The 16,376-nt window shown below is 40.8% G+C and overlaps 1 protein-coding gene across 1 annotated transcript in view; it reads right to left on the bottom strand.

Annotated features, from left to right (window-relative positions):
* Window positions 1-16,075, bottom strand: part of LOC109868476 (astrotactin-2) — a 413,904-nt gene extending 397,829 nt beyond the window's left edge. The window contains exon 1 of the mRNA XM_031802536.1: window positions 15,647-16,075. Coding sequence (XP_031658396.1) covers window positions 15,647-15,977 — 331 coding nt within the window. The 5' untranslated portion in view covers window positions 15,978-16,075. The remainder of the gene's footprint in view (window positions 1-15,646) is intronic.
* Window positions 16,076-16,376: the final 301 nt, after the last annotated feature.

Below are 16,376 nucleotides of genomic sequence, written 5' to 3'. Positions count from 1 at the left end.
CAAGTGTGTGTGTGTGTGTGCGTATTACTGCCAGCTAATGGCTCAATAAAGTAAGGGTCTTGGAAATAAGGATATTGAGATAAAAGCTAAAGGATCCAGAGATGTTCTATTTGGCAACACTTGACTTTAGTCAAGCTTTCATCAACATCTGAAAGGATATGGAAACACTTTATTTTACAGCCCTCCAACAGCTCCTATTTCCATGGTATCTCTGTATCTTTGAAGTCCAGGCTTAAACAAATGATAATTCTTACTGTACCTAATTCAAAATCTCACTCATGCTACACCCAGCCTTTTTAATTCAAAGCACATAAAATAATGTTACAGGAGATTATGAATGGGAGAAAAAAAAGAACGTGGGCTAACAGGACATTGAGGAAGCTCTGGATCGGCTTACAATCCTGTTAGGTATGAAAGGGGATCCTTAGCAAATAGCTTACTAATCCTGGGGAAATTTGCTGACTGGTGCACGTTCAATGTTACAAAGCTAATTTGGGCTCATATGGGCTACAGATAAAGTTATGTTGTGTATTCAAGGTATGCTACGCTGGGAAGGGGCTATTTTACAACAACAGTGTTTTTACAATAAGTATCTTTCAAAAGAATTTCCCAACAAGATTTAAAAAAATACATATTTTAGTTAGTTATTTATATAAAGTATTTTCATTCCTGCATATGAGTGCATTTCCATTATCACTATATTGCCATTGTTTGTGTCAGTATAATAATACAGTATAATAATATAAATAATAATATAATAATATCAGCTTAATGTCAAGGCTGTCAGAAACAAAGAAGTAGGAATTATAATTTAATAGGATCTCTACGGTCAGAGAGGACAATCCACATGAAGATGTCGGCCCGTCATTGCAACTTGCTAACAGCTTCCACATTTCCACTACTTCCTCATTAAACCAAGATGCAAATAACCCAAGCAAATGAAATGCAAATTAATTTAGTGCTTGATTGTGTCCACTAGCTAGCCTTCATGTTTAACAGCAATCAGACCAAATTGCTCTCTGCTGCCTGTTGATGCCACTAGCATTATGTTCCCTAGAAGCTAGGAATCAGAGCAGCAAGTCATTAATATTCCTTCCGTCTTCACTCCTTCTTTTCACCTGAATGGTAATTGGAGTGTGGTGAATTCTGCATGAGAGGGCTGCTACTTCCTGATCATGGCTGCTCCAGCTCTTGTTCATGGCCCCGGGTCACTGTTTGATTGCATGCCTAAGTGGCACATGACGCGATTACCACACAGCTCAGCTTCGGCTTCAGTTCGACTCGCCAAGGGTAGGGTTTTGCGTGTGTGAGGGGGGAATATTATTATTTTTTAAATGAGAACCTGCCAAGTTGCCTTGGATGCCGTGATGTTCTGTAAACCAAATGCTTGACTGACTCACATCAACTCATTATAACTGAAATTATGATTCACCTTCATCTTAACAGAAATATTTGTTGGTCTCCGTATTGTTATTCGCAACATCAAAGGTGAGGACGTTCTTGCTAAAAACAAATATTGTGTTACAATATATACAATGACACAAATAAAAAAAGTTGACTCTGCGGGGAGATGGCTAGTTAAAGCGGCAGTACTTCAGCTTAAGCCCCTCTGGCAGTGGGATTGGGAGATGAACACTTTCCTCCTCACCATCAAAGACACAGCTGTTCTCACCATGGGGATTTTAATACATACAGATGGCTGTTAGGGCGACAGAATCAAAATAGCCAGTGGTCACAACGACACCACAACTAGGCCAAAACACTTTGCAAACTGGCAATTCAGGGAGAGAGAAGCACGAAATCACTGTTTAATTTAGCTCTGTTGGCAACCTGTTCCTGTTGGAGAGCAACGTTCTGCCAACCAAATGAAGGGTGTCTTTGCAAAGCATGCTGAATACTGCAGATCATATTTCTTTCTCCATGATTTATATTGGGTAAAATGCCAAGCCAGATGGAGACACACTGGTTTATTTTTTTGCTACCCAAGGTACAGTGAGAGATGAGAAATCTGAAAAAATATGCCGACGTATAATTGTCGGTGTGCATGTGGTTGCATCAACACACAATGTATTAGTTATTACACAAAATCATAATTTTACTCAAATTCAACTACATATGCTTGACAATTTCCACTGTGTTTGTGTATAGCCTCCATCAAGAGGATTTAACCTTCGCTGTACACATAATACTCACAAATAAAAAATTAAAAAACATCATTCTGTTGTGTCGAGTGGTGATGAGGGACAAGCCGTTTCTATCACCGACCTGTATTCTTAACCTCGGCGACACACACACACACACACACACACACACACACACACACACACACACACACACACACACACACACACACACACACACACACACACACACACACACACACACACACACAGAGCTGTAAATTCATGCTATGCACGTAACCGTCGCTCACCTTGACACGGCTCTTAGCCCACTCTAAACACGTGGGACCTACAGGACCTGGGTATTATATCGCTTTGCACTAGAACACTTCTTCTACAGGATAATTAGTGCAAGATCCCAGCTAATCCAGAGCAGATATACACAATACCTGTCAAACTCACACTGGGAGTGTGTTTGTGTGTGGGTGAGCGTGTGTGTGTGTGTGTGTGTGTGTGTGTGTGTGTGTGTGTGTGTGTGTGTGTGTGTGTGTGTGTGTGTGTGTGTGTGTGTGTGTGTGTGTGTGTGTTTGTGCGTGTGTGTGTGGGCACACTAAGCTTCAGAATGGAAAGATAGAGAGAGAGAGAAAGTGAGAGAGTTTATAGCATACTAATGAGACTGAATTAGAGATAGTGTATAAGTGTATGGGGTCCAACTCCCAATGTCCCTCAAGGCTTACCAGAAGTGCATGTTTGGTGGGACTCATTGCAGTAGTTTTTGGCTGTGCTGAATTACAGCTAAGATGGGATCTCACAGAAACATATTGTGAGGGGGGAAATAGAAATTGGACTCTGTAAAATGTCCCTGTTAAAACACATCGAAAGTTGTGAACTTTCCTAAACACCTCGGTACCTCACCACATGGTGCCGTTTTCACTCCAAGGTGTGAAATTAAGGCTGATGTGAATCTAATTGCATGTCTTTGTTCTCTGTGGGTTTAAAATGACAGAAACTGATGAGGTAGGCCAGGGTATATCTGAACAAATACATAAGCATAGATAAAAGGTTCAGGAGCGTCTGTGGGATCCGTGATCATAGGGAGAATGTGTTGTGGTGGCGGCACTCCAAGGTGTAGCCTAAAGGGAATTCTGTAGGGAATCAAATTATATGGGTCTTTAAATTTACCGGAGTGATAATGTATCTAAGCCAAGACAATGGTCAAATTCAATTAGGAATCACACTTTAGATTTTGATTCTGTGCTTGTCTAAAAGTCCATTTCTAATGTTAAATGATGAAAATAGTGAAAATAGTAAATACAATTTGTAATAAAGTTTAACGATTTCATTTTTCAATTACTTTACACACATACTACAGCAAAATATAAAAAACTAAGAGTCAAGCGGGCACCTTGCTTTAAAAAAAGATATGCTTGGTCTCCCTGAATCATTCTTCTACTCTGGAATACAGCACGCCTTCTCTCTGCAGTTTAAAATGAAAGAATGAGGAAGTGTAGCTAAAAAAGACCCAGGCTAGAGGTAGAGGTCACCTTCGAATAAGCCGGAGAACAACTGGAGCCACAAAACAGAGTGATGCACGGTGTTTAATCCTGGCCGTGTTGTAGTGACCGGGTCCTGGTAGCCCGGAGGAGGACGTTTGCTGGCCGTTTGGATTTCATTTTGCTTTGATGCTGAAGATGGAGATGACAGTCCAACTGAGTGAGTCAGCCACCGAGAGACCATTGATTCCACTGTGCCTTTGATCCTGGTAGAAACACACTCTTCTTCCAACATTAGACATTGTCTAGCTAGCTGTCCGTACTTATGGTGTGGTGAAGCTGATGGTATACTAATACTGTGTAGGCTCTATCTGATATTGATGTTGTTTATTCATGATTACTTGGTTGTCTAGAGAAAATAAATCAAAGAATTAAGATTATTATCGTCTATGACAAAAATAAACTATGAAAATATTGGATGCTGGAAACGTATTTGGCTTTACTGAAAAAATTGTATTGAAGCTGAATTGTCGAAAGGGAGAAAGAACTAACTGGGAATCTATATGTAATTGCAAAGGGGGAAATAATCATCTAAAAAAAGGTGTTATGTAACATTAATGCTTTTTGCAAAGCAATATTTTCTATTTCACTTTCATTTCTAATTTTCTCCTAATCCTGAAAAATTGAATTGGCCTTCTTTTCCTGGTGCCATTGGCTTTTCAGAGAAATTAAATCTACTCTGACAAGAAAATAAATACTCATACGGAACAAAATACCATTTTCTTTTTCTTTTTCTTTTTTATAAATAGTGGCATTCTCTGCTTGTTAGAAGAAGTAGGTTTTGACGACGGCGTGTGAAAACAACAGAGAGGTTTGAAAGCATCCGACTCCCAGGCAGAGTGGCACAGGAAACATGGCAGGCCGGGGATCAGCAAGGGTACGGAGGGACGTCTGCAGACTAGCAGAGGTGCCCGCTTCCCCTGCCAGGGCTGGATAGATGTGTTAAAGCGGGGGCCCTGGTCGTTTATTGTCAGTTTATCATGTAAGACAGGCCTCATGTCAGCTATAGAAAGGACTACTAGGAGAAAGACTACCCCCAGCATAACCAGTTGGGTTTTTAACAACATGCCAGAGCATCGGGTATAGGGCACAGGAGAAGAGGAGAGCAGACACAAGTTAAGTTGACTTAGTTAAAACTCAATCACCTGACACCGTCATGCGCATATCATTATTCCACACTGCAGAGAACTGAAAATTCAATCTGCCTGCCAGGGACTGATATTGACAGAAATAAAATGTGCCTAGTACAACAGGAATAGGGATAGGGATAGGAAAACAATAACCTGTCAAATGGCATCGATGGAGGAAAAGCCAGTGGTTTTAATAGTACATTTCAAGTGCAGGCTTCAATCTGTGCCATGGTTTATCAAATTCTACCTTGGGAGTTGGATGACTTTGCGTAGAAGCCACATATTGGTATTCATTTATACAATATACCCAGTAATGAAATGAGGTCCTGTTAATTCTCTGTTTTTACTGTTTGTTGCATTTTCATTCTCTTTTATCCTTTTAAGTTCTGAAACCCCCAACCCCCCTCCGTACTACTCTCTGCCTGTCACTCAGCTTTGTCTTTTGTTATCTCAAAAGCAGCCTCTTTTGTCATATCCCAAATCAAATTGTCATTGCAGCAGTGATAGTACTTTAGAGGAAACCCAAAACACAGTACAAGCATCATTGAAACTATTCAATTATTCAACATGTTATCCAAATAGTGTTTTGTTCGAGGAGGAACACTCTACAGCCTCTTAATGCAAAGTGACAGAATTCAGCCTAGCACACCCCCTTCCCCCCTCTACTCCACACCATGTCCTTATCCTTTGGCTTCTATTGTAAAAAATATTTTATTTTAAGAGGGCATCCATTAGGAAGTCTACTTTTTATTAAGTGGCAGGGGACACCAGAGCAGACCAAAGAGCAAGCGGATTAACTAAACATAATAACTTGTATAAATCAGTGTCATGTTAATATACATTTACTTCCCACAGACTGCACAGCTCTTTAAAGTTTATGTGTAGAACATTTATACATCTTTGGTGAATTATTTAGCGGACTGGCCACCCCTCATAACCTGGTTCCTCTCTAGGTTTCTTCCTAGGTTCTGGCCTTTCTAGGGAGTTTTTCCTAGCCACAGTGCTTCTACACCTGCATTGCTTGCTGTTTGGGCTTTTAAGCTGGGTTTCTGTACAGCACTTTGTGACATCAGCTGATGTAAGAAGGGCTTTATAAATAATTTTGATTGATTGACGTACCACTCCTCCTGTTTCTGACAAGGATCCAGACTAAGAAGAGATAAAGCTAAATCATCTGAGATATTCAATCCCCTTACAGTGAATGTTAAAGTTGGCCATAAAGACAGAAGCGTGTAACTGAGGGGCTTGGAGGGAGTCAGTTACAGCAGGATAGCGGCACTATATTATATGATAACCACGGCAACAATGCCCAACAGAAATCTATCAAAGGGCTGACTGTCAGTATTGGGCTCATCCGGCCAGAGAGGAAGCATGATTGGCTGGCACTTTATTTTTCTGTTGATGTCATGACAAGAGTGTGGACCCCTGGTTTCAATTGACACCAAACAAAGATGAGATAGGTAAAGACGGCAAGATGACCTCTACTGGCTCCATCCCTGGGGTTGTCACTGAACCTCTGGAAGCTTTCAGAGCAAAAACAGAGAAGAGCCTCTGTGGAATACAGATTGACAGAATGGTACTTGATTAGTAACCAGGCAACCTGTCATTAGTTCTACATGTCTCAAGCTATAGCCCATCTTTAATTGTAAGCAGAGTGTCAATGACATCTCCTCTGACAGTCATATAGCCCTATGAGTGGTTGTGGGAGAAGGTGTTAGCTACACAGCAACGGACTGGTGAGGATGGAGAACAAAGTCTTCTCTACTCCTACTCCATATCTCAATGTGTTACTATTGAATTCTGGCCTCAGTCACACAAAGCAGTATTTTGAAACAAATGTCATGCCAAAATCTAAATGCAGAAATAGCTAGCAATTTTATCCCATTTGCACAACGATTAATTTGTTTTTCTCTAGTCAGATCTTCAAACAGCATTTTCAGTATCTCCAGGACAATACCAGTGTCTACATTATGTGAAAATGTCACCTTTCTACATTCTGTAGGAAAAGAAATGTAGTTAAAAAGTTCTAACCGATGACATCAAAGGTTAATCATGCCCTATGATGTCACAGAAGCATATTTTAAAGACCATTCTTCTCATGTGTTTTTTAACCACATCATAGAAACACACCATTTTCGCATATGTAGACACTGGTTTGGTGCTGAAGATAATGAATGAGGTTGAAAAGTGGCGGATTCGCCCTTTAAGCTATGCTTATGTGAAGCTATTGTTGGGTTCACCTTGGGGTCATGATAGGGGCTGTACCAAATGTTTGATGTATTATAATAGTTGATTATGCTTATGTTGTATTAATAGAAGGGGTGGGCTTATTAGACCCCTCCCTCCTTACATGTATAGGGTCCTAGACTACAGATATATATATATATATATATAGATAGTTATATTCATTATAAAGGTTTAATATTGTTCCACAGTCTTTTCTAGTCTACCTCGTATAAAGAAACGGTCTGAGAAATGTGTGACTGTGAGACAGAACTCTGCAAAGGAGTGAAAGAGATAAGAGACTAGTCAGACATTCCACTATAAATCAACTTGGGGAGTGGACATTTACTGCTGAGCCTTTAGATAACACTGAAACTCTTGTTTGTATAGTTGTGTATGCATGGGCTTGGTCTCATGAGTAGAAGGTAATGACGTAGGCAGTGACATCACTAAGGCTGAACTTCGGGCTTAATAAAATAACTTGGACCCTTTACTATTTTGCAGAACATACTCGGGAACATGCATGCTATGTTCCTGTTGTCAACTTCTGTTTGCAATTGCATTAATAAAGGTTTTTGATTGATTTAATTAAAGATATTGTCTGAATGCTAATTTCACCAATGAGCCAATGATTGACAAGGAACGAACCCCAACACTATTATTGACATCCGACAAATACCTGATTGCAAGATAAATGATTGATCCATTGAGATACATTTTGGATGGAAGGACAAAGGAACGAACAGTACAATACAACATTTGAAAAGCAACACTACTACTAACATGGGATAAGATGGCCCAATTGTGCCAAAAATGTCAACCCTGCAACATAGCCAAAAGAACCAGCTGATTCCAGAGTTGAACAACAACCACAACTTGACAGCGACATGAGCGAGCGGTGCTTCCTGTAACACACTCCATTACTAACACAAGTCATGCTGAGGAGAGATGCAATAATCATGGGTCGCTGACCACAATTCCTTCCCGAATCCACGGCTGAAGCCATCACTTAGCCCGTTGCAGCCTGGTTAAATTGGCACATTAACTATGAGCTTGAGCCTTGACACTGATTAGTCAAAAACACCCTCAACCTTTCCTGTGTTCACTCACAATGACTGGATGTTTGGCAAGGTGAGAAACAATCTCTGAATTCTTGTGGAACAAAGAGGCTTTTGCTAATAATAACGGTAGGGCTTTCTTTAAAAAATGCTTTTACTAAGAGTGATAGTCAATACTGAAAATGAGAATGTATCTTAGCTGTAGCGAGAATACCCGTCCAGAGGTTACACAAAACTGAAGAAGACCAGATAGAACTTGACGGCCTACAAATACAACACCTCAGGCAACTGTACCCTCAGGACTGACAGGTGATGTCATTGTTAAGCAATGCTAATCATTTGAGTGACATATGACATTGCCGTACTGTTTAAAATATTTTCTTATCGTCATAGACAATGAGTAACACCAAGCAACAGACGGAGAAAATTCTGATCACAAACCCACAATGTAACAAATCCAGGGACTCATGACAGATCCAGGTCCTTTATGACAGGAGGCTTTCAGACTCCCATCTTAGCTCCACAGTGTACCCTGACCACAACTGCACTCTCGACACCCCTCCCTGCTCCCCCAGCAGTATGCAGCTCAAACCCTGATGTGTGATTGAGACGTACCGCCGTGAGTACAGCACTCTGGGCCTCAGGGTATGTACCTCTCCACTGGATCCAACTTGCTTTTTCTATTTATTTTTTCCCCTCCCCTTACTCTCCACAGTTGCTTTCAATCCCCTATCTGCCAGACAGGTTTGAGTGAGTGAGTGAGTGAGTGAGTGAGTGAGTGAGTGAGTGAGTGAGTGAGTGAGTGAGTGAGTGAGTGAGTGAGATGGGGAAGGGTTGGCGAGGACAAGCCAATAGAGTGATAATATGGTATACAGAAACATGATAAGTGCTGGAAAGGAAACAGTGTAGATGTCAGAAAAGATAAAGGAGAATTGAATTTGAACTGTTGGTCTTCCACTAGGTGCCTCAATGCTTTATAAGGTTAGTCGGTAATGAGGTGTTTCAAAATCAGCCATGTACAGTACTGAACAAAGTGATTTCCTTTGAGCCCAAGTAGCTCTAAAATCTGTCAAATTCATCATCTGGATTTGCCAGTAAGAAGTTTATAAGGTGCCTTATTTATAGCCTTTAATTTTAAACAGGAAACTTAAAACTGCATACACAAACACACCCACACACAGATCTAACCAAAAACACTAAGGCATAACAAAATGCACCATCTTGCAGATGCCAACACAGAGCAGAGCAGTGGCCACTGCATATTCTGGTGTGTCGCCCTGCTTTCAAATGATGCACAAAAATGGGAAAGAGATAAATGGGGGGAAAAGGATTCCTCTGTGTCCTTTTCCTTCTGTGCCTTCTATGCTCATCCATTCTCAATGACATTCATGGTAATAAATCAAGACTGGGCGCTGTGGCCAGAGGGGCGAGCATCTGAAAGACCGGTCAGTGAAACACTCCCCCTCCAGCCTACCTGTGACCACCATACTTCATTCACAAATTAAAATGCAGAGATGGGAACTGAGGGAGCCGAGTGGAGTCTCACTATTCTGCTTTTGAATAAAGGGAGATGTGTCCGTCTGAGTCTGTGTTTCATAATGTGTTAGCGTGTGTGCAGTAAGGCCTAAGTCTTGGTATCATCCTGGGGCGTCAACATTTTGTCATTATGTAAGAAAGGAGAGGGAAAACAGATATGGAAAAAAATAGTGATGGGATAGTGTGGGATTCCCCTCCCACCAAGTCATTCTGATTTCATACTTAATGTTTCCCTTTAATCCCCTCTATTTACTTTATTGCTCAATCAGAAATCAAACAAATATGCCAGCTATATTGTTGTAGTAGACTACACCACTTAGAATAAAAACACAGAGTACAATATGATGGCCTCATGGCATACATACTGTCAGGAATACCACCACATACACTGTCAGTAGTACTACCATTACTTGGAGAAAAAAGTCAATATTGACACATAATATCACTATACTGTATATGGCTATCTATCTTCATGTTGACTTGTCAATACTGTCATACTGAGGTGCCCTTTACTTAAAAAAATAAACCACAACAAGGACATACTGTCGTGTAAGTGGATATCAACTGCCAGTTTGGATACAGGTACTATCCATTTCCTACAAATAACTACAGTTGAAGTCGGAAGATTACATTCACCTTAGCCAAATACATTTAGACTCAGTTTTTAACAATTCCTGACATTTACTCTTAGCAAAAAGTCCCTGTCTTAGGTCAGTTAGGATCACTACGTTATTTTAAGAATATGAAATGTCACAATAGTAGAGAGAATTATTTATTTCAGCTTTCATTTCTTTCATCACATTCCCTGTGGGTCAGAAGTTTACATACACTCAATTAGTATTTGGTAGCAATGCCTTCAAAAGTTTAAATTGGGTCAAATGTTTCGGGTAGCCTTCCACAAGCTTTCCACAATAAGTTGGGTGAATTTTGGCCCATTCCTCCTGACAGAGCTGGTGTAACTGAGTCAGGATTGTAGGCCTCCTTGCTCACACACATTTTCAGTTCTACCCACACATTTTCTATAGGATTGAGGTCAGGGCTTTGTGATGGCCACTCCAATACCTTGACTTTGTTGGAAGTATACTTGGGGTCATTGTCCATTCGGAACTTTAACTTCCTGACTGATGTCTTGAGATGTTGCTTCAATATATCCACATAATTTTCCTCCCTCATGATGCCATCTATTTTGTGAAGTGCACCAGTCCCTCCTTTAGCAAAGCACCCCCACAACATGATGTTGCCACCCCCGTGCTTCACGGTTGGGATGGTGTTCTTCAGCTTGCAAGCCTCCCCCTTTTTCCTCCAAACATAACGATGGTCATTATGCCCAAACTGTTCTATTTTTGTTTCATCAGACCAGAGGACATTTCTCCAAAAAGTACGATCTTTGTCCCCATGTGCAGTTGCAAACCGTTGTCTGTCTTTTTTATGGCGGTTTTGGAGCAGTGTCTTCTTCCTTGCTGAGCGGCCTTTCAGGTTATGTTGATATAGGACTCGTTTTACTGTGGATATAGATACTTTTGTACCTGTTTCCTCCAGCATCTTCACAAGGTCCTTTACGGTTGTTATGGGATTTATTTGCTCTTTTCCCACCAAAGTACGTTAATCTCTGTCACGTTCTGACCTTAGTTCCTTTGTTATGTCTTTGTTTTAGTATGGTCAGGGCGTGAGTTGGGTGGGTTGTCTATGTTCCATTTTCTATGTTGTGTTTTTGCGTTTGGCCTGGTATGGTTGTCAATCAGAGGCAGGTGTCGTTAGTTGTCTCTGATTGAGAATCATACTTAGGTAGCCTTTTCCCACTTGTGCTTCGTGGGGGTTTATTTTCTGTTCTGTGTTTGTATTTAACCGTTCAGGACTGTTTACGTTTCGTTCTCGTGTTTTGTTTGAGTATTCGTGTTCATTAAAAGAGAATATGAATACTTACCACGCTGCACCTTGGTCCTCCTCTCTTTCTCCCAACGACGAACGTTACAATCTCTGGCGATACAGTGAATTATAAGTGAAATAATTTGTCTGTAAACAATTGTTGGAAAAATGACTTGTGTCATGCACAAAGTAGATGTCCTAACCGACTTGCTAAAACTATAGTTTGTTAGAAAGACATTTGTGGAGTGGTTGAAAAACGAGTTTTAAAGACTCCAACCTAAGTGTTTGCAAACTTCCGACTTCAACTGTACATCTGGGAATTTCCAGGGATCTCACAATACAAGATCATCACAATACTAAGGTGCAGATATGATCTGTATTGCGTTTCTCACAATTATATATGTATTGTCATTCGATAATTGTGATTTTATTATAGAGTTTTGATCAGTCATACTAATTTGCCCAATATTTTTTTGTTAAATATGGAAAACCAGCTATGAAGGAAAAATACGGGAGTTTTTGGTGCAGGTACAAAAAACAAGCAAAAAAAAATATTGCGATATTTTCAAGACGATACAATATATCATCAAAAATAATATTCTGATACGTTACCATATCTTTCCCCCCACCCATTCACAACAAATAACCTTGGAGCCCCCTTTGACTGACCCGGTAAGGCTTCTGATGACGCCAGAAAATCCCTCAGTGCATGCTGTGGTGCTTGACGTCTGACTGCTACCCAGCCAGGCTGCCCAGTGAATGAGCTTCTACAATGCATTCAGAAAGCATTCACACCCCTTGACTTTTTTCACATTTTGTTGTGTTACAGTCTGAATTTAAAATGGAATAAATTGAGATTTTGTGTCACTGGCCTACCCACAATACCCCATAATTTATTTTTTACAACTGATTTAAAAATTAAAAGCAGAGTCAATAAGTATTCAAACCTTTTGCTATGGCAAGCTTAAATAAGTTCAGGAGTAAAGATTTGCTTAGTGTTTAACATGAGGGCCCTGTATGGTCCTTCAGTCAAGCAGTACATTTCAAACACAGATTCAACCAAAAAGACCAGGGAGGTTTTCCAATGCCTCATAAAGAAGGGCACCTATTGGTGGATGGGTAAGAAAAAGGCAGACATTGAAAATCCCTTTGAGCACTGTGAAGTTATTAATTACACTTTTGATATTAATACACTCAGTCACTATAAAGATATAGGTGTCCTTCCTAACTCTGTTGCCGGAGAGGAAGGAAATAGCTCAGGAATTTCACTATGAGGCCAATGGTGACTTTAAAACAGTTACGGAGTTTAATGGCTGTGATAGGATAAAACTGAGGATGGATCAACAACATTGTAGTTACTCCACAATACTAACCTAAATGACAGAGTGAAAAACATGCATCCTGTTTGCAATATGGCACAAACAAATTGGCAAAGAAATTAACTTGATTTCCTGAATACAAAGTGTTATGTTTGAGGAAATCAAACACAGCACATCACTGAGTACCACTCGTCATATTTTCAAGCATGGTGGTGGCTGCATCATGTTATGTGTATGCTTGTCATCTGCAAGGACAATATTGTTTTTTTTAGGATAAATAGAAATGGAATATAGGTAAGCACAGGCAAAATCCTAGAGGAAAACCTGGTTCAGTCTGCTTTCCAACAGACACTGGGAGACAAATTCACCTTTCAGCAGGAAAATAACCTAAAACACTGAATGTTGATTGTTGAATGTTGCTGAGTGTACTAATTACATTGTTGAATGAAATTTGCTTGAAAATCTATGGCAAGGCTTGAAAATGGCTGTCTAGAAATAATCAACAACCAACTTGACAGAGCTTGAAGAACTGTAAAAAAGAATAATGTGCAAATATTGTGTGCAAAGGTCTTAGAGACTTAACCAGAAAGACTCACAGCTGTAATCGCTGCCAAAGGTGCTTCTTCTTTTTTTACCCCTTTTTCTCCCCAATTGGTAGCTACAGTCTTGTCTCATCACTGCAACTCCCATTCGGACTCAGGAGAGGCAAAGGTTGAGAGCCGTGTGTTCTCTGAAACACAACCCAACCAAGCCGCACTGCCCACTTGACCCGGAAGCCAGCCGCACCAATATTTCAGAGGAAACACTGTGTACCTGGTGACTGTGTCAGCGTGCACTGCAACCGGCCCGCCACAGGTGTCACTAGTGCACGATGGGACTAGGACATCCCTGCTGGCCAAGCCCTCCCCTAACCCGGGCGACACTGGGCCAATTGTGCACTGCCCAATGGGTTAACAGAGCCTTGACTCAAACCCAGAATCTCTAGTGGCACAGCTAGCACTTCAATGCAGTGCCTTAGACCACTGTGCCACTCGGGAGGCCCTGCCAAAGGTGATTTTATCATGTACTGATCAGGGATGTGAATACTTACGTAAATGAGATATTTCTGTATTTAATTTTCAATAAATTTGCAAAAACAAAAAATAGCATATTTTCACTTTATCATTATGGGGTATTGTGTGCAGATGGGTGGGAATATACACTTTGAATTCAGGTTGTAACACAACAAAATGTGGAATAAGAAATGGTATGAATACTTTCTGAAGGCACTAATCTAAATCAAGACCTGATTAAATCCATCCCCACCCCCTACGCAAAGAGCAGTCATGGCGACAGCACAGCAAATTTGCTGGCTGGCTGAATGGAAGGACAGAGAGTCCTAACTCAAGAGTCGACGCGTGTCCTTAATGAGAAAAGAAAGTGATTTACAAGCATATGCTCCAGACCCTGCAGTCTGTTTAGTCTGCAGTCTCAATGCTGCTGGGCTGAGAGAGAGATAAAGTGAGACACAGAGAGACAGACCGACAGAGAGAGAGACATAGAGAGAGAGAGCGCGAGAGATGGGTTCCACAACATGTGCGGGTTACTATACTAGTCAGGTGTTGTGCATAGTCACAACAGGCAATGCATTGTTCGATTGCCATGGGGTCAAGTTCAAAATGAACGGTATACTGTATATTGTATGAACCACAACAAAAATTAGCACATCTATTGAGTCTATATGATTCATACTCAGGGAATGTATATATGGTTGTACATATCAACTAGTTTGACACAGTCTGTTGACCCACACACAGATGACTACTACCTCTGAATGTGAATATAAAACAGTCATGCTGTTTACTATCACATTACAATAACACAGGCCTACGGTTAACAGTCACTGTCCAATCACTGAAGCCCCTTAGTTCTTCTAAGGCATATGGTATTCAATTACAGAACCACATGGGTATACACATGCGCATATATTATATTCATGGGCAGGAGGTGTGGAAAGCCAAAACCTTGTTTTTCATATAGGATTAACTGTGTGTATGTTATTTGAAGATTGACAACTGTGGCCCACTGCTGTGCTTATAAAGATATTTTTCTAAGGGACACAAATAAACACTACTCAATCAATGCAAGGCAGAGTCAACCTCATATGTGGGCCCTGGCCTAAACCTTGCAATTTGCAATGAGAAAATTATGACACTGTAGCAAGCTTACATTATTATGCATTTCTTAATCTAACTTCCTTCAATGCTGCACATGTCCTAGTCTTCTGCTATGAAAAATGTGTTCATAAAAATACAAAAATACCAATTTCATGCAGATTTGCACAGCTAAATTGCAATCTATGCATTCCCTCACTGCCTAATACTTAAGGCTATGCATGTCACTTACAGTCATAATTTGTCATAGTACACAAGAAATGACCCAATTGGTGTGTGTATGTGCATGCGGTGAGTGAGAGAGACATGTACTAATGGTGTCGAGTTCATTCTTGCGTTTTCATTACATGAGTGGTGTTTAGATACATATATAAGTTTCCAACGCTGTTTTACTCCCTGTACCAGATAGATATGGCACAGTGGCTCTTCCCGTTGATTGGCCAACACACCTCTACTTGGGCTATCATGTTGTTAACAATAAACTGCCATCATTTTCAGCCCTAGATGACACTTCACTGTGTAGAATAAGTATTTACATTTTGAATGTACGAAAACAATTATTGTAATTCAGTAAATATAGTCTATACCACCGGCCAGGCATATGTTAGTGGTCCCCATGAGCAACCATTGTAAAGCCAGTGATGGATTGGGGGACAGTAAAGAGGCAGTAAGATTATAATGTTCTTACCCAGTGTGAAGTATGGGAGAGCGGTGTTGTCAAGATCATCCATAACGGAAATTCGTCCAGGTAGGTCTGTTCTAACGAATAAAAGGAGTCGGGACTCCCCTCCTCCGGCCACGTTCCCCGAGCCACCGCCGGTGAAACTGAACTCATTCTCGCGGAGTACAGGCAGGGTAGAAACGGTAACGGTTTTAACTTCACACGGGCTCTCTGCGTCGTTTTCCTTCTCCCTCTCCTCATCAAGCATCGCTCCCCCTCTGCTTCCCCGGACTGTAGCGGTCCCTGTCAGCAAGAGCCCCATGAGGAGGAGGACGTGGTGCTTTACTCTCCCTGCCATCCCGCTCCCAATGCGCGGTTCTCTAGCTTTGAGTGCGGCTCTTAAACTGCTTGTTCGTTTATACTACAGCCACTGCACGCGCTCGGTAGTCATGTCTGTCCAGGAGGCGGCAGCACAGGTGTAGTCAGATCTGTAGCCTAATACTTTTTTTTCTCCAACTTGCTTCCTTCTGTGTTGATGTATACACATAATTTCTCATAATGCGGATATAAGGTTCTGTGAGACCTCACCATAGATATGAAATGAAAGAAATAGGGAATACATTTGTCTTGAAACAGCTTTTTCATGCAATCAAGGATATGCTTTTCGAGGCAACCAATGGAATTCGAGTCTCCACGACTGTTATGAAGTTATAATGCATGCTTTGATGGTAAAGTTACATTTTTCGTGTAAGTGCAT

The sequence above is a fragment of the Oncorhynchus kisutch genome, linkage group LG23 (assembly GCF_002021735.2).
Source record: "Oncorhynchus kisutch isolate 150728-3 linkage group LG23, Okis_V2, whole genome shotgun sequence".
Lineage (NCBI taxonomy): Eukaryota > Metazoa > Chordata > Actinopteri > Salmoniformes > Salmonidae > Oncorhynchus > Oncorhynchus kisutch.
The sequence above is the reverse complement of the archived record's forward strand: the minus strand, read 5'-3'. Positions and strand labels throughout refer to the sequence as shown.